Source organism: Equus quagga, chromosome 3 (assembly GCF_021613505.1).
Source record: "Equus quagga isolate Etosha38 chromosome 3, UCLA_HA_Equagga_1.0, whole genome shotgun sequence".
Lineage (NCBI taxonomy): Eukaryota > Metazoa > Chordata > Mammalia > Perissodactyla > Equidae > Equus > Equus quagga.
Window position 1 is genome coordinate 68,364,544 of NC_060269.1, and position 23,241 is coordinate 68,387,784.

General features: G+C 45.8%; 1 protein-coding gene across 1 annotated transcript in view; it reads right to left on the reverse strand.

Moving 5' to 3' along the window:
- The window catches only part of R3HCC1 (R3H domain and coiled-coil containing 1), a 39,206-nt gene that overhangs the window by 1,046 nt on the left and 14,919 nt on the right, over positions 1–23,241 (reverse strand). Inside the window, exons 2-8 of the mRNA XM_046655734.1 lie at positions 6,277–6,454; positions 5,845–5,971; positions 5,309–5,446; positions 4,007–4,610; positions 2,851–3,023; positions 1,542–1,612; positions 791–886 (exon numbers count right to left, since the gene is read on the reverse strand). Of these exons, the coding sequence (XP_046511690.1) occupies positions 791–886; positions 1,542–1,612; positions 2,851–3,023; positions 4,007–4,610; positions 5,309–5,446; positions 5,845–5,971; positions 6,277–6,454 (1,387 nt within the window). The remainder of the gene's footprint in view (positions 1–790; positions 887–1,541; positions 1,613–2,850; positions 3,024–4,006; positions 4,611–5,308; positions 5,447–5,844; positions 5,972–6,276; positions 6,455–23,241) is intronic.

A 23,241-nucleotide genomic window follows, 5' to 3' on the forward strand; every position in this document is an offset into this window, starting at 1 on the left:
CATTTCTCCATCTGTGGGGGAGCTAATCCTGCCAGCTCCCTGTGCTCGGCATTTCTCCCTCTGTGGGGAGCTAATCCTGCCAGCTCCCTGCTTTGTAGGGCCCTTTGAAAGGGAAACCAAGTCAGGGTCGGACACCTGGGCTCTGGGGCTCACAGACAAGATATTCATTGTCCTCAAGCAGTCTGGGACCAGGGCCACATGACCCACAGGAGCATGGATGGCTTCAGCAGGCCTCTTCCAGGCCCGTTTTGCCAGCCACTGCTCTGGAGCCACAGAAAACTGGCCTTTAAAAGCCACCATCATGCTTTCTGGAAGGGGAAAAGGAACGGGGAGGAGCTGTCGTTTATGTGGCACCTTCTGCATGCCCCTCGCTGCTGCAGGCAGGTCTGCCAGGCTCTCACTCACTCCTCCAGTCTACTCTGCATGGTCTGCTTATTTTACAGAGAAAGAAACCAACTCAGACATGAGGTCACTTCCTCAAGGTCAACTTGAATGAGTGACAGCCAGAGTTACATCCAGGGCTAACCCCAAACCCACGCTCTTTTTTCCCACTGCAAACTCTGGTTTCCACAGCCCTACAGGAAAGACCAAGCTTTTTCCTGGGCAACACCCAGAAGAGGTGTGAAGAGGAGGGCAAGCGCGGAAGAGAGCGGCAGGCAGGCAGCTCTCCCCAACAGCGCCCTTCTTCCCTGGGTACCCCAGGCCCCAGGGTTGTGGGAGGAGTGCCCCACTGGCCACCGTCACCTGGGGGTCAGAGCAGATAGCTGCAACAGGCACAGCCAGTCCTTACTTGGCCTCTGCAAGGCTTTCAGCTTGGACTGCTTGGTTCCCTGTGTGAGGGGCCGGATCTTGAGTGCTGAGAAATCCTTGGTCAGGGCTTCAGTAGCTACGGAAAAAAAGCAGACATGGAGCCATCCCCTCCTCCTCCTAGGGAGGCCCCTCAGGGCCCAGGAACACATACAGCACCCAAACCCACGTAGCCGCTTTGCGTACCATCCACGGCCCAGGGACAGGGCTATCCTGACCCCCCTGGCTGGGCAGGAGATGCCCACCATCTGCTTGCCTGGTCCCAGACTCCCCAGGCCTGCACTGCGGTCACTTTGCTCAGGCAGCAAGCCTGCGCAGGGCCAGGCTGCCACGCTCCCCTGTGCTGGTCAGGAGCCACAGCAGGGGCCTGTGCTTCTGACGCCAGGAGAGGCAGGCTCCCGCCTTCTAGAGCCCAGGAGCTTAAAACGAACTCTGCCCTTCCCCACTCAAGACCCTCCTGGGGCACGTGCCCCCACTGCCCAGGCTGTGCTGGGCCCAAGTACTTGGGCTGCCTAGAGATGCAGCATGTCGGAGCTGGCAGGGGCTTCCTGGCCCAGAGTCCACTCTGCCCCCTGGACTTCTGGCTATGGTGGCTGGGAGTAGCTCCCGGGCCACCAGCTCAGGTTAGCCTGCACCCTGAACATGGGTGACCCTCCAACCAGGGAAACCAAAGCTCCTTCCCTTCTCAGCGGTAGCCAGAGAAAGGGGCCAAGCTCACCGTGAAGCCACGTTACCTGAGGCCAGGCAGGGAAAGACGCCGAGCGCGTGCGTGTCATCCACCCAGTGAATCCTGAACCCCTTCTCCCTGTGCCGAGAAGAGGAGATGATTGACTACAAAAGCCAATGGCAAAGCCTTTCTGCAAAAGGAAGTGCCCCACCTCCAGCCCTCAAACAGTGCAAGCCCAGGATGAGGCCCTATCTTCCCAGGAAGGAGACAGCATTTGTGCACATTTCCCCTGCAGACCACAGGGTTAGCCTCAGAAAGACAAATGTCACCCTGTCGATCGGGTGGGTCCCTGATTCCTAGAACTGAAGAAGCCAGACTCAAGGAGCTCATAGAACACAATGCCAAGGGGAAGAAGGCTCCTCCAGGCACTGTCATAGCCAGGCCAAGGGCATGGGGTCCGAGGCTGGAGACAAAAGGGTTTATGTGGTGGGGACACGCCAATGTTACCGCTCCGATCAACTTTCTTCCTACTGCTCAGGAAAGCACCACTGAGTCTGGGGACCATGAGGACAGCTCCTCTGTGGGCACTGCCCACACTGGCCGAGGAAGCCACCGGTGGCCCAGGTTTGGCCACACTTCCAAGGGGTTGAGAGCAGAAGAGTCCCTTGTGCCCCACCGAGCTGCCCCTTCACCTCTCCTCCAGCTCAGGCTGCTGAGGAAGTAGTCAGAAAAGCAAGCCACAGACAGGGACTTTTAAAGCCTGAGCAGGAAAAGAGAAGGGGGACTAGAGAGGGAAATGAGCGTTAAAAAGAGAGAGAAGGAGGAGAAAAGACCAGAGTTGGGTCCAAGGGATTTGGAAACAAAAGCCTGTTCTCTCAATATGTCCCTTTGGCTCCCATCTTGCCTCAGAGTGCTCAAACCCAGTTCACTCCAGAAATAGCTCCTGCCTGGAGATGGCCCTCAGCTGACTGACTGGGTGGCTGGGACGTGGAACAAGGAGAGGCAGTGGGCCGCCCACGTCCTGCATGCTGATGGAGGGCCCCACCAGGTCGTGGCAGGCATGAAGGTGTGCAGGGGGGTGGGGCAAGGATGGAGGTCTGCGGCCGCGGCCCAGGAGGACCAGGTCTGAGGCCTCCAGAATGTGTCTAGAACCAAAAAATTGGCTCTCCTTTTCTGCACAGTCCTGGCCAGCAGGCTGAACTGCCCAGGAGTAGGGAGCCCAGAGCAACCACAGCCACTTTCTGCCTCTTTCTAGATTGCTGGGTACCAGGGGAGGGGCAGGCCAAGCATCCCCAACAACAAAGGGATGTCCAAGCTCCTCTCTCGAGGCAAGCACCGCGCATCCCCTGCCTCCCTAAAGCCTGGCCAGTACTCACTGGAACTCGGAAAATGCTGCCAGCAGATCCTCAGTCTTGAGCGCCGGCTCAAAGTCATAGATCTCCACCACATGGGCGAAGTCCTTCTCTCCAGGCAGCTCCTCTACGAAGGAGGACGTGTCCACGTGGATCTTCTCTACCTGAATCTCCTTCTCCGTCAGGTTGTCTGTTATCTGGGAGGGATCAGACCTTTAGCAAGGGGAGCTCTGACACACAGGGCTCCAAACACCTGCTTTTAAAAGCACACTGAGAGTCCTGCAGGCTTCTGGGTCCACGGGGAGCGAGCACCACAGGTGGCTTCCCATGGAGCCACGCCCAGCAGGAGTCTGGGAAGGGCACCATGATGGCAGCCTGGGCTAGAAGACGGAGAAGCGTGAGTCTGAGGGCAGGGAACTTACTTTTATGGAGTCCTCATTGGGTGACTGGCACTTACACACATTTGTTTCATAGAATCCTGAAAACTATACTCCACATACTGCTTTACAGATGGGGACACCGTAAATCAGAGTTAAGTAATTCTGACCAAAGTTGCAGTCAGTAAGGCACAGAGCTGGGCAAGTCCAGGATCTTCCTTCCCTTATTAACAACGTGATACTAAGCAAGTCTTTCTGGTCGGCATCCTTCATCTATAAAATAGCAATAAAAGATGCCAGCCCTCCCAACTGAACAGCACAGACAGTCTCAGGGGCAGACCCACAGTTCCAAGGAAATGAGATTTCTAAGACAAGGCTTCAGTTTTCATGACCAACATCTGTAGTCCCTTACAAAGCAATTCCATATACATCCTGTCCCTATCTAGGTCACCTTATGAAACAAGTATTATTATCCGCTCTTCAGATGGGGAAACCGAGACTTCGAAAAGCAAAATGACTTGCCCACGGTCAAACATCTACTTGGTTAAGCTGGGACCCAAATCCACACCTCTGACCCCATATCCTGAGACTCCTCCTCTCTACTGTGTCAGTCCTGACTCCTTTGGGCAAGGCCCTCATGTTCCCCACCCCCCATCTCCTAAGGGACCCCTATCAGCCAACTCCCAGCCTTGCTCAGCCAGCAAATCCTGCCCCCTGCCCACCACACCCCTTGGTCCCCACCCACCCAGGACTAACCCACCTCACTTCTGCCCTCCCTTTTCTGGGCTTACGAGCCTCATCACCTCTTGCAGCAGATCACTGCAGTCATCCTCGGCGCAGCTGCCAGGCCCCTCATCTTCCACCTCCTCCTCTTCCTCTTCCTCCTCTGCTGCCAGGCTCTTCTCCAGCTCACTCCTGTTCCCCTCTTGCAAACCCAGCTGCAGACTGGATGCAAGCTGGGTGGCCGTCTCCAACCTGTCTCCTGTCCCTGAGTGGCTCTCAGGGCCCGGGAGCTCAGTGCCAACTGAGTCCAGCAGCTGCTCATTCTCATAATGTTGGCCTAGGCCCTTCAGCTCCTCTGTTGCCTGAGTCATCAACACAGGGAGTTCCTGATCAGAGTTGGGGTCCCCAACACCAACATCTCCAGGCTCTTCTGGGAGGCCACCAGCTGGAGCATCTCCCTTGAACCTTGGGGTAGGGTGTGGTGCCCATTCTTCTTGCCTGCGCAGTACCCGGGGCACATACAAAGCCTGGTCTGGCTTACGTCCACGGTGCCACCGGCCAGCCCGTGCTCCTCGGGGACCAGCAGCCACTCCCTGGTTTGAGGTGGGCCGAGGACCTTGGTACTTGCTAGGGTGGGAGGCAGGAGGGCGGCAGGGGCCAGAGAGTCCATCTGAACTGGGCAACCTGGAGCAGGAGCAGGAGGTGATCAGAGCGGTGTTTGGGCCCCAAGGAAAACGGTTTACTGGAGCTACCTGCCATTCAGGCATGAGGCTCTCAAGTCAGCATTAGGCAAAAACCAAAGCCAAAGTGAGGCCCGAGGATACCTTAGGAAGCCATCATAGTGGAGGCTGAATGCCACCTCTGAATGAGCCCACAGCAGTCAGGTCCCCCTCCAGTGTTAGAAACCAAATTAGAGATAGCTGAGTCTTCAGTTACACACGGGGTGAGCTAAGTACTTGCACTAGGAACTACGTTATTAGAGAAATGTCTAACTCTAAACACTAGGATCATTATGACAAGGTCCTGCAAGAAGCACACGGCAACAAAGCTCAGATGTGCCTCTCACAGCCCATGGCCCCAGGGCACGAGCTCGCTGAGAGGAATGTTGGGCTGAGGCCCTCACGGCTTATCTGCTCACTCGCAGGCAAGCGCATGCGCGTTCTCTCTCTCTCCCTCTCCTGGCCCAATGCGTACAAAGTTGACTTTGCTAAATGATCTCCGTAAACAATGTACATCTACTCCACTGCTGAGTAAAGGCAGCAGTGAGCCTGGGGGCTCCCCGCCCTGGATCCTGACAAGCTCCACCCTCCTGGGGGCTGACCAGCTCACCCAACCACCCACAAGGAAACACTGAGGGCCCTCCAAGGTGGTAGGATACACACCTGATGTCCAGGTGACAGATGACCGTCCTCCTCCTCCAGCCCTCCCCAACAGAGAAGCTGCTCAAAAGATCAAAATTCTCTGCTGTCCTATGGATCAAGTACCGGAGGCGACTGGAGAGTGGGGGGAAAAGAAGTACCCTGGGAAGGGACAGGAAGGAGTGCTGAGCAGCGGCTCCATGTGCGGACCCTGGGGTCTGACCCCCACCAGGTCCACACCTAGTTTAAAAGTAGCTCAACACTTAGGCTCCCTCTGCCCCCGTGGGCCCCCGGCCAACTACAAAGGGCCTGAACATAGAGGTTATCACAGGGAGCTACTGGTCCCATGCCCATTCCTGTTCTGGGTCCCTTCAGTCTTGGGGTGATACTCAGAATTACACAGGAAAGATGCCAGAGAGCAAATTATTAAACCTAAACGCCAAGGTCAGGGACAGCTGCGAACCAGTTACCACGGATGCATGCCCGGGGAAGGGGGCACAGCTGGCTCGCAGCAGAGCGGCCCCGGCCGCCGCCCCTCCAGCTCCCTCGCCCCCGCTCACTTTGACAGCTGCTTCTGCAGCAGGAAGCGGTCCAGCTCCTCCTGGATGCGCTGCACAAAGTCATTCTCAGCCGCGGAGAGGAAGACGCCGTCCAAGCAGAGCAGGGCCAGGGTGACAGAGGGAGAGCCTGGGGAGCAGACGACACGGCCGGGCTCAGAGCGGGCCCCGCGCCCACCCCCGGCCCCGCACCGTGGGCGCTGAGAGCCCCTCGCGGCCAAGGTCTCTCCTCTGCCTCCCCCTCGGAGGAGCCAGGCTCCGAGGCGGGCAAGGGACGTGCCCAGGACCCCGGCCAGGCGGCGGCGGGGCGAGGGACGGTCCCCTGGGCCGCTCGAGCGCTCCCCGGGGCTCTCGGGCCTGCCCGGCGGGCATGCCCGGCCCTCCGCAGCCGGGAGCCGGAGGCCGCAGGGCACGGGGCCCTCCCGCCGCACTCACCGCGGCCGCCCCGCGCGTCGCCGCCGCCGCCCGGAGGGTCCCCAGCAGCCTGCGCGACGCTGCGCGCCACCACGAGCCGGGCCTCGGCGGAGCCACAGCGCCCCCGCGCGGCCCGGGGGAGGCATCGCAGAAACGCAGAGGGGCGTGCTTTTGATTTTTTTGCCCTTAAGAGCAGTCTCTTCGAGGATCAATTAAGTCCAGCAAACACCTTCGAGTGGCTCCTACATTTTCCGGTACATTGTTCCCCTCCCTAGGGACGTAACAGAGGAATGAGGAGGAAGGACGCTTCGGGGCACCAAGTATTTCCTCACCCTTTGCCATCACTGCCTGTCCTTGGGCCTCACTGATGAAACCTGTAAAAAGGTCCAACTCACACCAAGACGTCACTTACTGACAGGCTGTACTAGCCTTGTGGGAACAGGGCGGGGTAGCCACTAGCATGGTGATTTGTAGACCATCAAATTATACCACCTTGCTACATCCGCAAATAACTCCAGCACCCACCTTAAATAGGACCTGAAATTCTTGCTATGGGACAGCCCTTGGGATGGAGGCCAGGGTTGCAATCCTCCTCTTCCCTGAAAAGTGCTGAAATGTAAGCTCTTGGTCATCCTGAATTCAGAAGCCCAGAGCAAAGCAGGGCCCTGAGCTAACAGCATTTAAGACCCAGAATTTAGTGCAAGAGTGGGGCAGTCTGAGCGGGTCCTGCAGTAGGATACTGGTGAGCAGTCAGAAGGAGAGTGTGCCTCAAAAGGCCAGCTGGGAGAAGAGGCCTGGGACAGAAAAATGGAGAAAACTTAAGATACATTTTGTTCTCTTGCAATTTTTCCCAGAGTATTTCTAAAAAAGATGGTGGTATTGTATCACATTTACAAAAACTATCTGGAAAGATAGTATTTCAAGAATAAAAAGGACCCATAATAAAGACAAAACCAAATGCAAAGAGAACTCAGGGAGCCAAGTCATGAATCTCCTTTTCGGTCATGGTTGTGAGAGGAGATTCCAAAGGTCTGACAGGTCCCCTGCCCCAGCCTCCAGCCTAGCAGGCATCAAGGCCGTTGGGGGGCAGAGGGAGAGAGCAGCAGGAAGAACTGGGGACACTCATTTGGATTCTGACTTTGCCAGCCCACCCACACCCCACACTGGTGTGACTGAAGTGGGAGCAGGCCTCGAGAGAATGCTGATGGCCACACAATGGCGCTGTTTTATTTGACCAGGCTTCCTTGACTGGGAGCTGGAAGGCGGGAGGCAAGCCCACTTAGCAGCTATGGACCAGATATGACCTGGAAGAAATATGCATGCTGAATAAGAAAATAAAGGCCCAACTTTCTCAATAAAGTGGCCATCTCTTCCCAAAGTGGACGAACAAACTGAAAACCCAGGAAACAAACAAAAAACCCCACCTCTTTAGAGCTGGCCTGTGATAGAGGAGTTCAACACTCAGAGAACCTCAGAAACAAAGCTCAGAGAGGAAGGCTGCCCGTGAACACAGGTCTACCACACGCTCTTCGAGTAACTCAGAGGCTGAACAGAAGAAGGTGTCAGCCTGCAGGCCTCCACCATCTGTGGAGGTCATCAAAGGATGCCTAGATAAGGGGAAGGGCATCAAAGGGATGTCCTCACACTATTTTGGGACAAACAGCACGTGAGGATAGAATGGTCCCCAGTCAGAGGTGAGTAAATAGAAGAAAAGTAGCACAAAGGACACGCAGAATTCTACAGGAAAAATAAGAAAAAGAGCGCAGCAGGAAAAAGACAGAGGGTAAGAGGATATCAGACGATTCTCTTGAGAAAAGAGAGGAAAATTTCAGTTAACAACTGCTTCACATTCCCAAGGAAATCAAAGAAAACCTGATTTCCAAGTCACAACAGATTGAGATGAAAGAGACTGTGAAAGCCATGGAAAGACCTAAAACAGGCAATCGTGTTCATCCCGGAAGCCGCAAAAACTAGTCAGCCTGCTGAAAACAAATGAGTGACACAACGTACAGGCTTGAGAAAGTGAAGATAACTACTATTTACACAAAGCCGCCATCTAAACTGCATGCATTTAATCTTTGCTGCGGCCCCTTCAGATGAGGATTGTTGCCCTTATTGTAGGGGAATAAACTGAGGTTTAGCCGAGGGTGCCCAGCTCCTGAGTGCAGAGTTGGAACTCACTCAAAAACAGATCTAGCCTGACTGCCACGCCCATGCTCTTAAACACCATAAGATTAAGAGTTTCCGTCTTTAGAATGTCATTAGAATTGCTTGGCACTGTGGCCAGTAGCCAGATAGAGAAGTCAGGAATTAAATAAACTGGATGAATGCAATCAGGTAGAGAAGCGTGCTAGGTGTGTGCTGTAGAATTTCATCTGAAATGAGAGGTACGACTGAAAGATTATGAAAGGATTGAATGTGGGTGACGTGAGGTTGCACAGTCCCATCTGAAGGGATGGACCTAGAGTCCTCTGCTGCCATAGTGACCCTAAATCACAACCCAGGGCACCTTTCCTTGCCACGGTAGGGTCACGCTGGCACCTGAAGCCGCAGAGCCTGTGTCCCAGTGTCACTTCTTACTCTAAGCAACCTCACCCTGCCTGAGACGGTAATAGAGGCACTGAATTGTCTGCCCAGTAACCTCAGCGTGCTTGAGACAACAATCTGTTCTCTCCATGTTTAAAGTTAGGTTTAAGAATATCCAGTTTATGTTTGTTATCGAAAGTCCTTGTAATGTATACATAGTTTCAGCATATTAGAGAATCTAATTCATTACGTGGTGATTCCAATTTAGACAGTGAATGGAATTGACTTACAATTTTAGATGGGCAGATGCAAGAGTATTTGGCCAAGTTTGTAAACAGTATTATAATATTAAAGAGGACTGGATTCACAATATTTTAATATCAACAAGATTTGTTTAAATATAGTACATAGGAAGGTTTTGTTTCATAGTCTGCCAGGTCATCCATTTAATATGTATAAGAAGAAAATCAGAACTTCTGGGCAGATGGAATAAATGTATTTTTCCCTATTCCTTCCACTAAATACAACTAAAAACTCTGGACATTAAATATAAAACAAACATAAGGAGACTCTGAAAGGTGGAGAGAAGAAGGCAGACCAGCTAGGGACCTTGGGTGCCAAGGAACAACGAAGTGGTAAGTTTCCTATATGCCTCAAATTCCCAGAGTTGGAGCTTGAAGAAGCCAGCAACCCGGAAACACCAATGGACACAGATTAAAAACAAAAAACTCCACCCCAACAAAAGCCTTTTATGTCTCTAGTCAAAGGGGAAGGCTAGCAAGACAGAGACACTTTGAGACAATAACTACTGTTTTCCCCAGCTAAACACCATCCCTTCTCACACCAGCAAAGGCCGCGCAGGACCCTAAATTCTTGCCTTCACCAGATTGTAATGAAGTGCCACAACCTTCCCACCAAGATGACATCAGAGAAAGCCAAGTAGAAAGCTGAGACTTTCATGCCCTGCAAGCAGTAATGAGCCACAGCCCCTGCCTGCAGCGTCAGTAGCACCACTGGAGAGCCTGACTTGCACCTCCACCCAGCAGTAAAAAGGCACCCTCCTTCCTGCCCCCCTACTGCCACTGGAGTGCTGTCAGAGGAGGCCTAGTGGACAGTAGGACTTTCACCACCACCCAGAGATCAAGAGGTCACCCCGCCCCATAGTGTCAGTGGAGGCCGTGGGGAGCAGCAGCAAGGCACTTCTACCCCTCCCAGTCAGGGAGGTATCCATGGAGGCCCGGTCGGGAGCCAGGAGGCCCGGTGGGGAGCCAGGACTCCCACCCCCACCCAGCAGGAATGAGGAGCCCCACCTCCCCTGTCAATGGAGGCTGAGTGGGGACCCGGACTTTAACCCCTACCCAGCAGGAACCAGGCAGATATTAACCCTCACCTGGCAGTGCCAAGGCAATGTCCCCATACCCCTGCTGGAGTGGTGTCAGAGAGAGACAACTAGACAGAGATATAAACAGGATCCAGATTCTCATAACATAACACCAAGATGTCCAGGATTCAATAAAAAATAACTCTTGACACTAAGAACTAGGAAGATCTCAGACTCAGTGAAAAAAGACAGTCAATAGGTCAAACACCGAGATGCCAGAAATGTTAAATAATCTGACAAAGATTTCAGAGCAGCCATGATAGAAATGCTGCAACAAGCAATTATGAGCACACTTTAAATAAAGGAAAAAATAGTCTCAGCAATGAAATAGAAGATATAAAGAAGAACCAAAAGGAAATGTTAGAATTGAAAAATACAGCAACTGAAATAAAAGGCTCCATAGCAGAATGGAAGAGGAAAAGGACACAATCTGTGAACTGGAAGAAGGAACAATAGAAATTACCCAATCTGACAACAAGAGAGAAAATAGACTGAAAATAAAAATGAACAGAGACTAGGGGATCTGTGGGACTATAATAAAAAGATTTAACATTTGTATCATTGGAGTCTCAGAAAGAGAGGGGGAAGAGGGTGAGGCTTACAAAGTACTTGAAGAAATAATGACTAAAAACTTCCCAAATCTGGGAAGAAACATAAGCCAACACATTCAAAAGGCAAGAAACAGAACAAAACCACAGAAATCCATGATAAGACACATCATTATTACATGTCTGAAAACTAAAGACAAAGAAAATTTTGAAAGCAGCCAGAAAAACATCTTATCTTACCTATAGGGGAAAAATTATTTGAATGACAGTGGATTTCTCATCAGAAACCAGAAGGACAGAAAGAAGTGGCACAACTTTTTTTCAAGTGCTGAAAGAAAAGAACTACAAACCCAGAATCCTGTATTCAGTGACAATATACTTCAGGAATGAAGAAGAAGTCAAGACATGCTCAGATGAAGGAAGAATTTGTTGCTGGGAGACCTAGCCTAAAAGAGTGGCTAAAAGAAGTTTTCTACACAGAAAGGAAACAATAAAAGAAATAATCTTGGAACATCAGGAAGGAAGAAAGAACACAGTAAGCAAAGATATAAGTAACACAATAGAATCTTCTCCTCTTGAATCTTCTAAATTATGTTTGATGGTTGAAGCAAAAACTATAGCCCTGTCTGATGTGGCTATAAATGTATGTAGAGAAAATATTTATGACAATTATATTATAAATGGAGGAGGGTAAAATGATGTAAAGGGAGGTAAGTTCCTATACTTCACCCAAATTGGTAACATGACACCAGAAGACTGTGATAAATTATGTAATACTTAGAGCAACCACTAAAAAAGTTATATAAGAGAGACATTTAAAAAATACTATAGATAACTCAAAACAGAATTCCAAAAAATATTTAAGTAACCCACAGAAAGGCAGGTCAAAGAAAACTGAGAAATGAAAAACAGAACAAACAGAAAACAAAAAATAAAATAACATACTTAGACCATAATATCTCAATAATTACACTAAATGTAAATGTTCTAACTAAATACACCAATTAAAAGACAGAAATAATTTAAAATCTGATTCAGCCATATGCTGTCTGCAAGAAGCTTACTTCAAATATAAAAATACAGACAGGTTGAAAAGATGGAAAAAGATCATGCAAATATTAATCAAAGGAAAGCAGGTGTGGCTATATTAATTTCAGATAAGATAAACTTCAGAGCAAAGAAGATTACCTGAGTCAGAGAGGGATACTACATAATGATAAGAGGGTCAGGGGCCAGCCCAGTGGCCAAGTGGTTAAGTTCATGCTCCACTTCAGCGGCCCAGGTTCACCAGTTCAGATCCTGGGGGCAGACCTACGCATCGCTCATCAAGCCATGCTGTGGTGGCATCCCACATGGAGGAACTGGAATGACCTACAACTAGAATATACATCTACACGCTGGGGCTTTGGGGAGATAAAAAAAAAAAAAAGGAAAGAGGAAGATTGGCAACAGATGTTAGCTCAGGGCCAATCTCCTCACCAAAAACAAACAAACAAAAGTGATGTCTCTGTTAAATTAAAAAAAAAAGGGTCAATTCACCAAGACGACATAGCAATCCTAAGTACATTTTATATTATGTGTAGCACAAAAGAACTGCAAAATATGTAAAGCAAAAACTCATAGAACTGAAAGGAGAAATAAATAAATCCACAATTATAGTTAGAGACTTTGATATATTTCTCTCTCTCAACAATTGATAGAATAACTAGACAGAAAATCAGCAAGGATATAGAAGAACTCAACAACACCATTAATCAACAGGATCTAATCAATATGGAATGCTCCACCAACAATAGCAGAATACACCTTCTTTTTGAATACACATGGAACATATTCCGTGACAGACCATATCCTAGACCATAAAGCAAACCTCAGCAAATTTAAGAGTTTAAATCATACCGGGTGTGTTCCCTGACCACAATGAAATCAAACTGGAAATAAGCAACAGAAGGATAGCAGAAAAGTCTCCAAATGTTTAGAAAAATCTCTAAACACCACACTTCTAAATAATCCATGGGTCAAAGAGGAAATCATGAGGGAAATTAAAAAAATACATCGAATGGAATGAAAATGAATAGAACATATCAAAATTTGTGGGACACAGTAAGCAATGCTGAGCCCTCTCAAGAGTGTAGATGCATCCATTAGGAAAAAAAGGAAAAGTCTCAAACCAATAGAAAAAGAAGAGCAATAAACCCAAAGAAAGCAGAAAGGAGGAAAATATAAAACAAGAGTAGGAATCAATGAAATTAAAAGCAGAAAAACAATAGAGAAAATCAATAGCACAAAGAGCTGGTTCTTTGAAAATATCAGTAACATTGACAAAGCTCTAATAAAAAGAATATGGAAAAAAAGAGAGAAGACACAACTTACCAATCTCAGGAATGAAACCGGGGAGATCTCTACAGCCCCATAGACATCAAAAGTGTAATAAATGCAATAAACAACTTTGCACACACACATTTGACAGTCAAAATTTCAATCTAAAATGTTACTTAGTCTATTCCATTTGTATAACCTTTTTGAAAAGACAAAATTGTAGAAATGGAGAACAGATTAGTGGTTGAAATGGTTAGGAACAGGAGGTGAGGAGAGGAGAGGAGGTAGGAGGGAGACGGGTGTAATTAAAAGAACTCTAGGAGTAATCCTTGTGTTCTATATCTTGCCTGTGGTGTTGGATACAGGAACCTACAATCGTAACAAAGTTATATATAAGTAAATACACTCACACACGAATACAAGTAGAACTGAGAAAATCTGAATAAAATTGGTAGATTGTATTAATGTCAATATCCTGGTTGTGATATTGTACCCTAGCTTGCAAGATGTTACCATTGGGTGACACTGGGTAAAGGGTACATGGGATCTTATAATTGTGTGCAACTCTACAACTTGCTCAAAAAAAATTAGCAAATAATAGAAAAGGAAAATCAAATATATAAAATTTATAAATGCCAATTAAATGTTTAATAACAATAAATATGAGTAAAACCAGGACCGAATGTTTAAGGGAAATAAATTTGCTCTGTCATTTTGAGTTTATCAAATTTGTTCTCATTTTTTATAAAATACATTAGATATATAAATAAAATTACAATATTTATAAACTTAAATTTAAAACAATTAAAACTAGATCTTTAAGTGTGTTGTTTTCATAAACTAATACAACTTAAAATATAAATAACTATAAGAAATCCTTTGTCAATAAAAAGCCACTCTCAGACATGAAAAACTCTACATGAAACTCAAAGAAAAAGCCAAAAGGTTAAAGCAGTTAAAGAAAATATAAATATGGATGCCTGCATTGGGGATCCAACATATGGATAATTGATATATCTGAGGAAGAAAACAAAACTACTACAACAGAGAAAAAAAATACAACCATATTTTGTTGAAACAAAGGAAAACGTGAATCTACAGATTAAAGTGGTTTACTAAGTTCCAAAAATGATTGATAGATAGATAGATAGATAGATAGATGGATGGATGGATGGATGGATGGATGGATGGAAAGAGAGAGAGACAGATAGATGGCTGATAAAGATCATGGTAAAATCATTTTCTCTGGGCTTTGAAAAAAACAACTGTAATGATTTAGGCAGAATATAAAGGAAAAAAATCAAGTGGCTTGCAGATTTCCCTAGCAAATCGTATGTCAGAGTAACTGGAACAATATCTGTAGAATTTTAAAAGGAAAATGTTAAGACCAGAAAATTCTATAAACTGTGATGGCAACAGAAAGACGTTTCAAACCTGCAATGATCTGGAAGTCTCTCTCACCGAAATTCTGCTGAGGGAAATGGCGCCATCCTGGCCTGTCTAAGGTGGAGCTACCAGGACACTGGCAGACAAGGTTTGCAGACAGCTGTCACATGTCCCTCACAGCTTAAATCTCAAGACTTTCTGGAAAATCCACAAATAACTGAAACTGTTTTCTCTAAGGACCTAGTCAATCTCTTCTAGAACAGATTGCCCAAACTGGTCTCTTTGACAGATTCCAGCTACTTAATTAGAAAAACGAAATTCACTCCTCCTAGACTGGCACCTCCTTCTCCTCTTCCCATTTCTCTATTTTCTTATATGAATCCTTCCCTCTGCCCACCTTTTTGACTTTGTTCATTGATAAGAACATAGCAACTGTCTCCTTGGGGTACTTGTGGGTTAGTCACACAACTCACTGCACGTTTCCCACTTACGCTTCGACATTCATTACCCTTTCTGGGAAGCCACTGGAAGACATAATCCAGACGACCAAGAGACAAACCAAAATAAATGGCTCATAATTGGGATGTCATGAGAGAAAAAGCTTTGTGATAAACATTTAATTTGCTTAAACAATTAATTAACTGAAATAATCACAGCAACAAAATCGTATACAAATATTATAATTTTTCAAAGTAGGGCTACAGAATATAAAAACAAAAGCATTTTTTATCACAGTAGATTAGGACAGCAACTCCGGAATGCATTCTAAAGTGTGGAGGAAGGAGGAACGGCAGATAACTGTGGCAAAGTCAATAAGTACTATTTTTTCTAAGTAACTGACAGAGCCTGGGGACCTTGGTTAACAAAGAAACACCAACCATATAATAAAATATTACACAGGGGAAGAAAAGCTTTAAAAACAGACAGAAAAGAGGTGATAGAAGTAACACTAGAAGAAAGCTTTTGTAGCAAAACCATAAATGGGATAGATTCAATTGTATTATAAACGTTAAAATTGATTCAAAAAGCAAAATATTCTGTATTCTTTACCAAATTCACACCTGGAACAATTCTATGTAAATTCATTTAAGGATCTAAATGAAATAGTCAACACACCAGGTCAAGCTTAATGGGGAAACACTAGAAACATCACCTTAATTTCAGGACAAGACACGGTTATCTATTAACGCTTCAATTATTTACCATTTTTCTAGAGGTATTAGCAAAAGAAAGAAATAAAAACTGGACACTTTGGAAATTTGATGATCAAATCATCATTGTTTACAGAATATTTAAATCTTTTTTCACCTGAAAATCAACTAAGAAACTCTTATAAGAAAAACTTTCCAGAACTGAAGGCGGCCTGGAGCAGAGGAGCAGGAGTGCTGACAGGAGGGCCCAGAAAGGCCGGGAGGAGGAAGGCTCTAGAAGACAGGCGGGCCCAGGATAGGAACGTGTGGAGAAGGGAGAGGCAAGGGGCCGGAGGAGGGAAGGAAGGAGACATCCACCCCGTCCCTGCCCTACCTGAGGAGCCAGCCGAGGAGAGTCTCCACCTCACCCTCCAAATCTCTGCCGCAGTTCAGTTCGTTGTCCCTCAGTTTCCAGGAGACCACTGCCTCAGGCCTGCCGAGTTCCAACTCCCTTCTTAAAGGGCCAGAGTAACGGAACCCAGATGGCATGGGGAGGTCCCCCCACTGGGCTGCAGGGTGCAGGCCTATCATCTTAGCCTCCAAGCTCCCGCCAGGGACTCCTTACAGTGACAAGTCTTTGCAAAGATGTTTGCACACCCGCCCCAACCCAGACCTATTTTCCCAGTTCTCATCTCACAGCAGAGCCTGTTGCCGGAGTGGGGTCAATGGGGCAGGAGGAAAAATGAATTTTAAGACTTTGTAAGGACACAGGAAACACCCATGGTTAAAAGTTCAGGGAAAGACATGGCACAAAACTGATCTATTTAAAAAAAAAGACAACAGAAAAAAATATTGGAAGAAAACAGGCTGAAATTGGGCAGTGGGTGTCTCTGAGTGGTTTTATTATGAGTTGTTTTCTAATTTAGACTCCTGCACTTCTCACACAGATTTACTATATTTATAGTATAGGTATATTTCTATAATATATGTATACATATATCCTATTTTTATAAGCAGAGATAATACGCCTACTTTTTAATCTTCCCAAATCATTCAAAGTAGCACTACAGGCAAATTTAGCAAAACCTTTTAATAACTTGGCAAACATTTTGAAAATGACCCTCCCTTTATTGCAAAACCCACTGACTTCCAGCCCTCCCCAGTGTCATCCACTTGGGCAGGGTTTAATCTCCATGAGCTGAGGCAGTGTTTGCACAGGCTGAGCTCCTGGGGAATGCTTCTGCCCACACTTATTGGGCTCTGACTGTGGGCTGCACTTTCTCTGTGTCGCCCCCTGTCATCCACTTGCCACCTCCTGAAGTAGTGGTCATTGCCTCCATTTTACAGACACAGATTTGGGTTCCCAGCATTCAGTAAACTGCCCACAACTGATCTGCCAACAAACAGCAGTGCTGAGCTTCAAACCCAGGGGAATGGTCTCAAAGCTTGTGCTCTGTCCTCCATTCCAGTAACTGCCCAACAGTTTTTAGCTGTGGACCTCACTTCAGACAAATGCCACCCTGATGTATTAGTTTGCTAGGACTGCCATGACAAAATACTAAAGACTGGGTGGCTTACGCAACCGAAATTTACTGTCTCACAGTCGTGGAGATCAAGATGCCAGCAGGGCTGGGTTCCTCTAAGGCCTCTCTCCTTGCCTTGCAGATGGCCACCCTCTTGCTGCCTCTTCACATGGCTGTTCCTCTGTGCACAGGCACTCCTGGTGTCTCTTTGTACGTCCAGATCTCTTCTTCTTATGAGGACATCAGCCATATTGGATTTGGGTCACCCTAACAGCCTCATTTTAACTTAGTCACCACTTTAAAGGCCCTGTCTCCAAATACAGCCATATTTTGAGGTCCTGAGGGCTAGGGCTTCAATGTATGAACTTTGAGAGGAGGCAACCCAGCCCACAACACCTGGACTCTGTGTGTAGATGTGGCCTGTCACAGTTCAAGCCAGGCTGGGAGGCACCAGCCCAACTCTCCAATTTACTCTCTTCGACTTCCTAAAACTCCTTGAAGGACTCTGGGGAGAAGGATCAGGAAATTGCTACTTTTTAGGCTTTGAAAAAGGAGAAAATATTCAAGGAAACCCAGCAAAATAAAACTCTACAAATGAGCCATTTCTGTGAAAATACAGACGGAGCCGTGAGTGAATTTAATATGAAGACTGCCACGTTTCGTCTGGTATTTCCCTCTGCCTGGCACCCAGCGTCCCTCCGTACAGGCCAGAAGAAATTCCAATTCTTTCTCCTCACCAAGTTCTCAAACTGAAAGGATAGTGACCACTCCAGGAGGTGGTAAGCTTTGTCTTTATATATTTATATTCAAAGATGAAATATTGAGTATTTTGGTGTCATAACTAGAGTATCTGACCCGGGGAGCAGATTTTTTAAACACCTTCCTCCCCTATATGACAAAATCATTTTTGGTAATAATAGCATAGTAACCAATAACAATCATTATTGTCTTGATTTGTTCTTTAGTTTAGCAACAATTAACACTTTAAAAAGATATTTAAATTCAACTTAAAGATATTTAAATTCAGTAAAATATTTCATGAATGAACTAAAATTTGCACTTGCTACAGAAAAATATTGTACCATACACTTTGCACTCTTTCACTGTTTCAAATTTTAAACACAAGTAAAACTCCAAGTGGTCACATAGAATGACATAATTACTCTAACTCATGCTCCATGTCTCCTGTCTTTATAATCGCCACGTTCTCCTGGCTGATTGTGAATCTACTGTTGAAACACAGGAATATGGATTATCATAAGGCTGAATATACGAACTGCACCTAAAACGAGCTTTAATGATTCTGAACCATTAAGAACTTACTTTCAAAACAACTGCATGGCAGCTCGCTGTATCACTTTGATTTCCCAGAATTAACTTCGAAGTACAAGGTTTATTAAGGGATAAGGAATAAAAATGTGCCATTTGAAACTTAAGTAACCACAGCAATTATTTAGAAGTTAGACCAATAAGTTATTTTTTCAGAGAGAAGTATTTTATCATCCACATTGTTTAGAATTGTCAGTACGTGTGATAATAAAAAGAAGACTGGGTGTGATAATAAAAAGAAGACTGGGTTTTATTGTTGTTTCTGTATTATCTGCGACAATGCATCCCTTTGTGCCTGCACCTGGAACACGGGGCTCCCACTGCCTGGTTCTTGCTGGAGTGGGATCAGGGTGGAGGTCAAGTTCAGAGTGGAAATCAGGGTGAGTTTGAGAGATAGGAAATGGTAGAATCGACAGAACTTAGTGCTGGCTCTTCTCTTTCAGTTTCCAAGACACTGCGAGTTACTGACTTCCTCTTCTGTAGCCACTCTTTCAGTTTTCTATTGGGCTCCATTTCTCCTACTCAATCTCTAAAAGCTGGAAGGCCTCGGGGCTCTATCCTGGGTCAGCCCTCATGTTTATTCCTCCCCTGGTTTTCACCATCTCAGTAAATGAAACCAGCATCCACCCCCATGTTCAAGGCCAGTATGCACGGGTCATCCTTTATTCCTCCCTTTCCTTCCTATCTTACCCTACGCCTTTGGGAATCTGCGGGTTCTGTCTCCAATGTACACCCAGAAACTGGCCTCTTCTGACACCCCGCTCCTATCTCTATACAAAGTCAAACCCTCTGTTAGGGGTTGAGTTAAGTCCCTCCCAATTCCTAGGTTGAAGCCCTAACCACCACGATCTCAGAATGTGACTATATTTGGAGATAGGACCTTTAAAAAGGTAATTAAAGTAAAAGGAGGTCAAGAGATGGGCCCTAATCCAATCTGACTGGTGTCCTTGTAAAACCAGGAGATTAGGACTCAGAGACACAGAGGGAAGACCAGGTGGGGACACAGGGAGAAGACGACCACGTACAAGCCAATGAGAGAGGCCTCAGAAGAAACCTGGACACCTTGATCTTGGAATTCCAGCCTCCAGAACTGAGGAAATTAACTTCTATTGTTCAAGCACCTCAGCCTGTGCTGCTTTGTTATAGCAGCCGGAACAAACCAATCCCCCTCCTAGCCACTCGGCCTGCTTCCCGCCCAGGACTGCCTGTCTCCCTCCTGCGGATTGACTGTATGCTTTACTGTTTTCTCCCTCCTTTGGGGTTGTCTCTTTTAGATTTGTAGGAGGTTGTCACTTATGTGAGTTGTAACTATCTCCTCATGGTTTTAAGCTTGTGTTTTTGCCTATTTTAAAAAAAATCATGGGTGTTGCACAGATATTTTAAATTACACCATAGACAAATCTGGCAAGTGTTCTCTTTATGGTCTGCACTTTGTGTCATGTTTAAGAAATCCTTCCCTACCTGAAATGATATTTTTCTAAAATTTAAAAGTATTTTTTATTGGTATAAGTAATTTTAATATTTCTCTCCTTAGGAAAACCAATTGTGCCAGCGCTTTTATTGACTAGACCATCATTTTCCCTCTGTTTTGTAATGCCATCTGTAGTGGATTGGACCGTGGCTGCACAGATATAGTCACTCCCTAGTCTCCCTGACCTGTGGATGTTATAGTATCCGGTGAAAGATATAATTAAGTTAAGGCTCTAGGCTATTGAGAGGAGGAGCTTATCCTGGATTTTTCAGGTGGGCCCTAAATGCAATCACATGTTTCCTGATAAGAGGAAGTCAGAGGGAGCTTTGACACAGACAGAAGAGCAGGACACGTGCACAGTGGAGAAGGTGCTGTGAAGACGGAGGCAGAGACAGGAGTGATGCAGCTACAGTCCAAGGGCGCAGGCAGCCCCTAGAAGCTAGGACTGGATTCTCCTGCAGAGCCCCGGAGGGCAGGCTCTGTGGACGCCGCAGTTTCAGACCTCTGGCCCCCAGAACTTGAGAGAATAAATTTGTTGTTTTAAGTCACCAAATTTGTGGTAATTTGTTACAGCAGCTCCAGGAAACAGACACACCACTTTCTCATGTATTATTATTTCTGTGCACACATGAATGTGTTTCCAGGCTTCCTCTTAGGTTTCTTTGGTCTATTTGTCTTTTTCTATCCCATTATCACTCTAATTAATACACCTTTGTAATAATTCTTGATATTTCAGAGTATAAGCCCCTTTACCTGTTTGACTTCTAAATTTTCTTAGCTTCTCTAGGACCTTTTCTCTCCTCTATGAATTTTGGAAACAGTCATCAGTTACTATAAAAAATCATAGAAATTTTAATTAGAATTGAATTTACAGGTTAAGTTATTTTGGGAACATCTGCTATCTTTAAAATATTAGTCTTCCTATTTACAAACACAATATATATATGTCCATTTATTTAGGTCTTTTTACTTTATCTTTTGACATACAAAAAGCCGTACATAATTATTGAGGCAACTTGATGAGTTTGGAGATAAATGTATACCCATGAAACCATCACCATGATCTATGCCATAAACCTATCCATCACCACCAAAAGTATTATCCTGCCGTCTTATTATTATTGTGATAAGAGCACAATGTGAGAGCACATCTCAGCAAACTTTTAAGTGAATCATGCAGTGTTATATATATTATATAGATAGTTATCTACAGGCGCTATGCTGCCCAGTAGATCTCTAGGACTTACTCATCTTGTATAACCCAAACTTTGTACCCTTTGACTACTACCTCCCTACTTCCCCCTCCCCCAGCCCCCGGCAGCCACCATTCTACTCTCTGTTTCTATGATTTGGCTATCTTAGATTCACCATGTAAGTGGGATTGTGCAATATTTGTCCTTCTGTGTCTGGCTTATTTCACTTAGCATAATGTCCTCCATGTTCATCCATGTTGTCTATTTAGATCTTATTTTATGTATTTTGACCTAGTTTTATCATTTTATTTACAAAGGTCTTGCACATCTAATGTTCTATATTTTTCTAGGTACATTATACTTCTCTTGTTGTAGAAAGTATCATCATTGACTTTTGTACATTGATCTTATACCCAGAAACCTTGCTAAACTCTCATTATTTCATTGGACTATTTCTTACATTTTCTATGTAAACGGTTAATCTGTGACTAATGACAGATTTGTTTCTTCTCTTGGAATGCTTAACTTTTTTCTTTGTCTTATCTTACTGCTCTGGACAAAGCCCCTTGGGTAATGCTGAACACAAGTGGTAGCGGTGAGCAGTCTTGTCTTGTTTCTGATTTTAAAAAGGTTACTTCCAAGATTATACCATTACATATGATGTTTTCCATAGGTTTGTATATACTTTAAATTAAATATATGTTATTAGGTTAAGGAAATTTCCTTCTAGTCCTAGTTTGTTTTATTAAAACATAAACGAGTACTGACTTTATCACAGGCCTCTTCTGCATCTATCGAAGACGTTGTAAGATATTTATTCTTTAGTTTATTAATGTGAGCAGGGCCATCAATAGCCACATGGTTCCTTTGTGTAAATGAGAAAAAGGTGCTCCCTCCTCCAGGTGGACGTAGCCCCATGCCAGGGACCGTAGCTTGGCAGCAGAGCTTGAACTGCATTTCAACCCCATTCAGCCCTTCAGCAAGATGCCCACACGCAGGTTACACCCTGTGAGGAGTCGGCTCCAGGTCAGAAAGTAGGTGTGATCTTTCAGGCTTGAACATAGGCACTTACAAAGGCAGCCCGCACCGAGGAAGCTGGCCTCCTCACAGCAGACTGGGTGCGCACCAGTGCATGGCCGTCTGCAGGGAGTTGCAGTCGAGGACTCAGCCCCTTGCCCCTCCGCTGGCCATGCTCTGCAATGTCTGCAATGTCTGCATTCCTAGCCTAGAGGCCTCCACTGGGGAGGACGGGGCTCAGAGGCCTCTGCATCTACCCTTGCCCTCCCTCCCCATGGCCCCAGGTCCATAGGACACCAAGAGCCTTTGTCCAGGCCTCCCTGGGCAGTGAGACAGTTCCTTTCCCCACTTCCCTGGTTCATCTAACCCTCCTCCGTGCTTCCACGGGGGGAAAATGGAACTTTGGGGAGCTGGCATCCTTTCTTGTGTGGCCTCTTGTTTATACTATTGCAGTGAGTAAATAAAGGCCTCACTGTTACATCCAGTTTGGCTCCTTGTTTTAATTGACACCTGGCAGCTCAGTACTGTGACAACCTGCATACCCATATCTGGAGGCTTGGTGGTAAATGATATTAGGAGATTTTCTGATATTAAACCACTCTTGGAAAATGAGTATAATGAAAACTTGGTGACGCAGGAATTCTTTTAGATACTTTGCTAGTAAGTTTGCTAAGATTTTTAATGGCTTATTGATTTCAGTCATTTTCTCTTCATTTTTTAATAATAGCGTGTACAGATGTAAATTTCCCCCTAAGTATCTCTTTAGCTCCATCGTATGAATTTTAATATGGAGAGAAAACAATATGGACGAAGACACTGATGTGAGAGCTTTCCTGGGGGGTTCAGGGTCAGAAAGGAGGTCGATGTGGCTACATATCTTCATAGAATTTATTCTCTGACCCATGAGTTATTTAGAAATGTTTTCTAAGGTCCAAATGTATGTTTTGTTGAAGTTATCCCGTTGCTGTATATATCTAGCTTAATGCATCATGATCAGAGAATACGGACAATGTGATACTGATCTTTTAGTGTTTTCTGAAACTTGCTTTGTGTCCTAGTACAAGGTCAACTTTTGTAATTAATCTACATATACTTAAAAAAGTGGACAGTCTCTAATCGTTAGATACAGAGTTGAAAATATTCCCACTAGATCAAGCATGTTA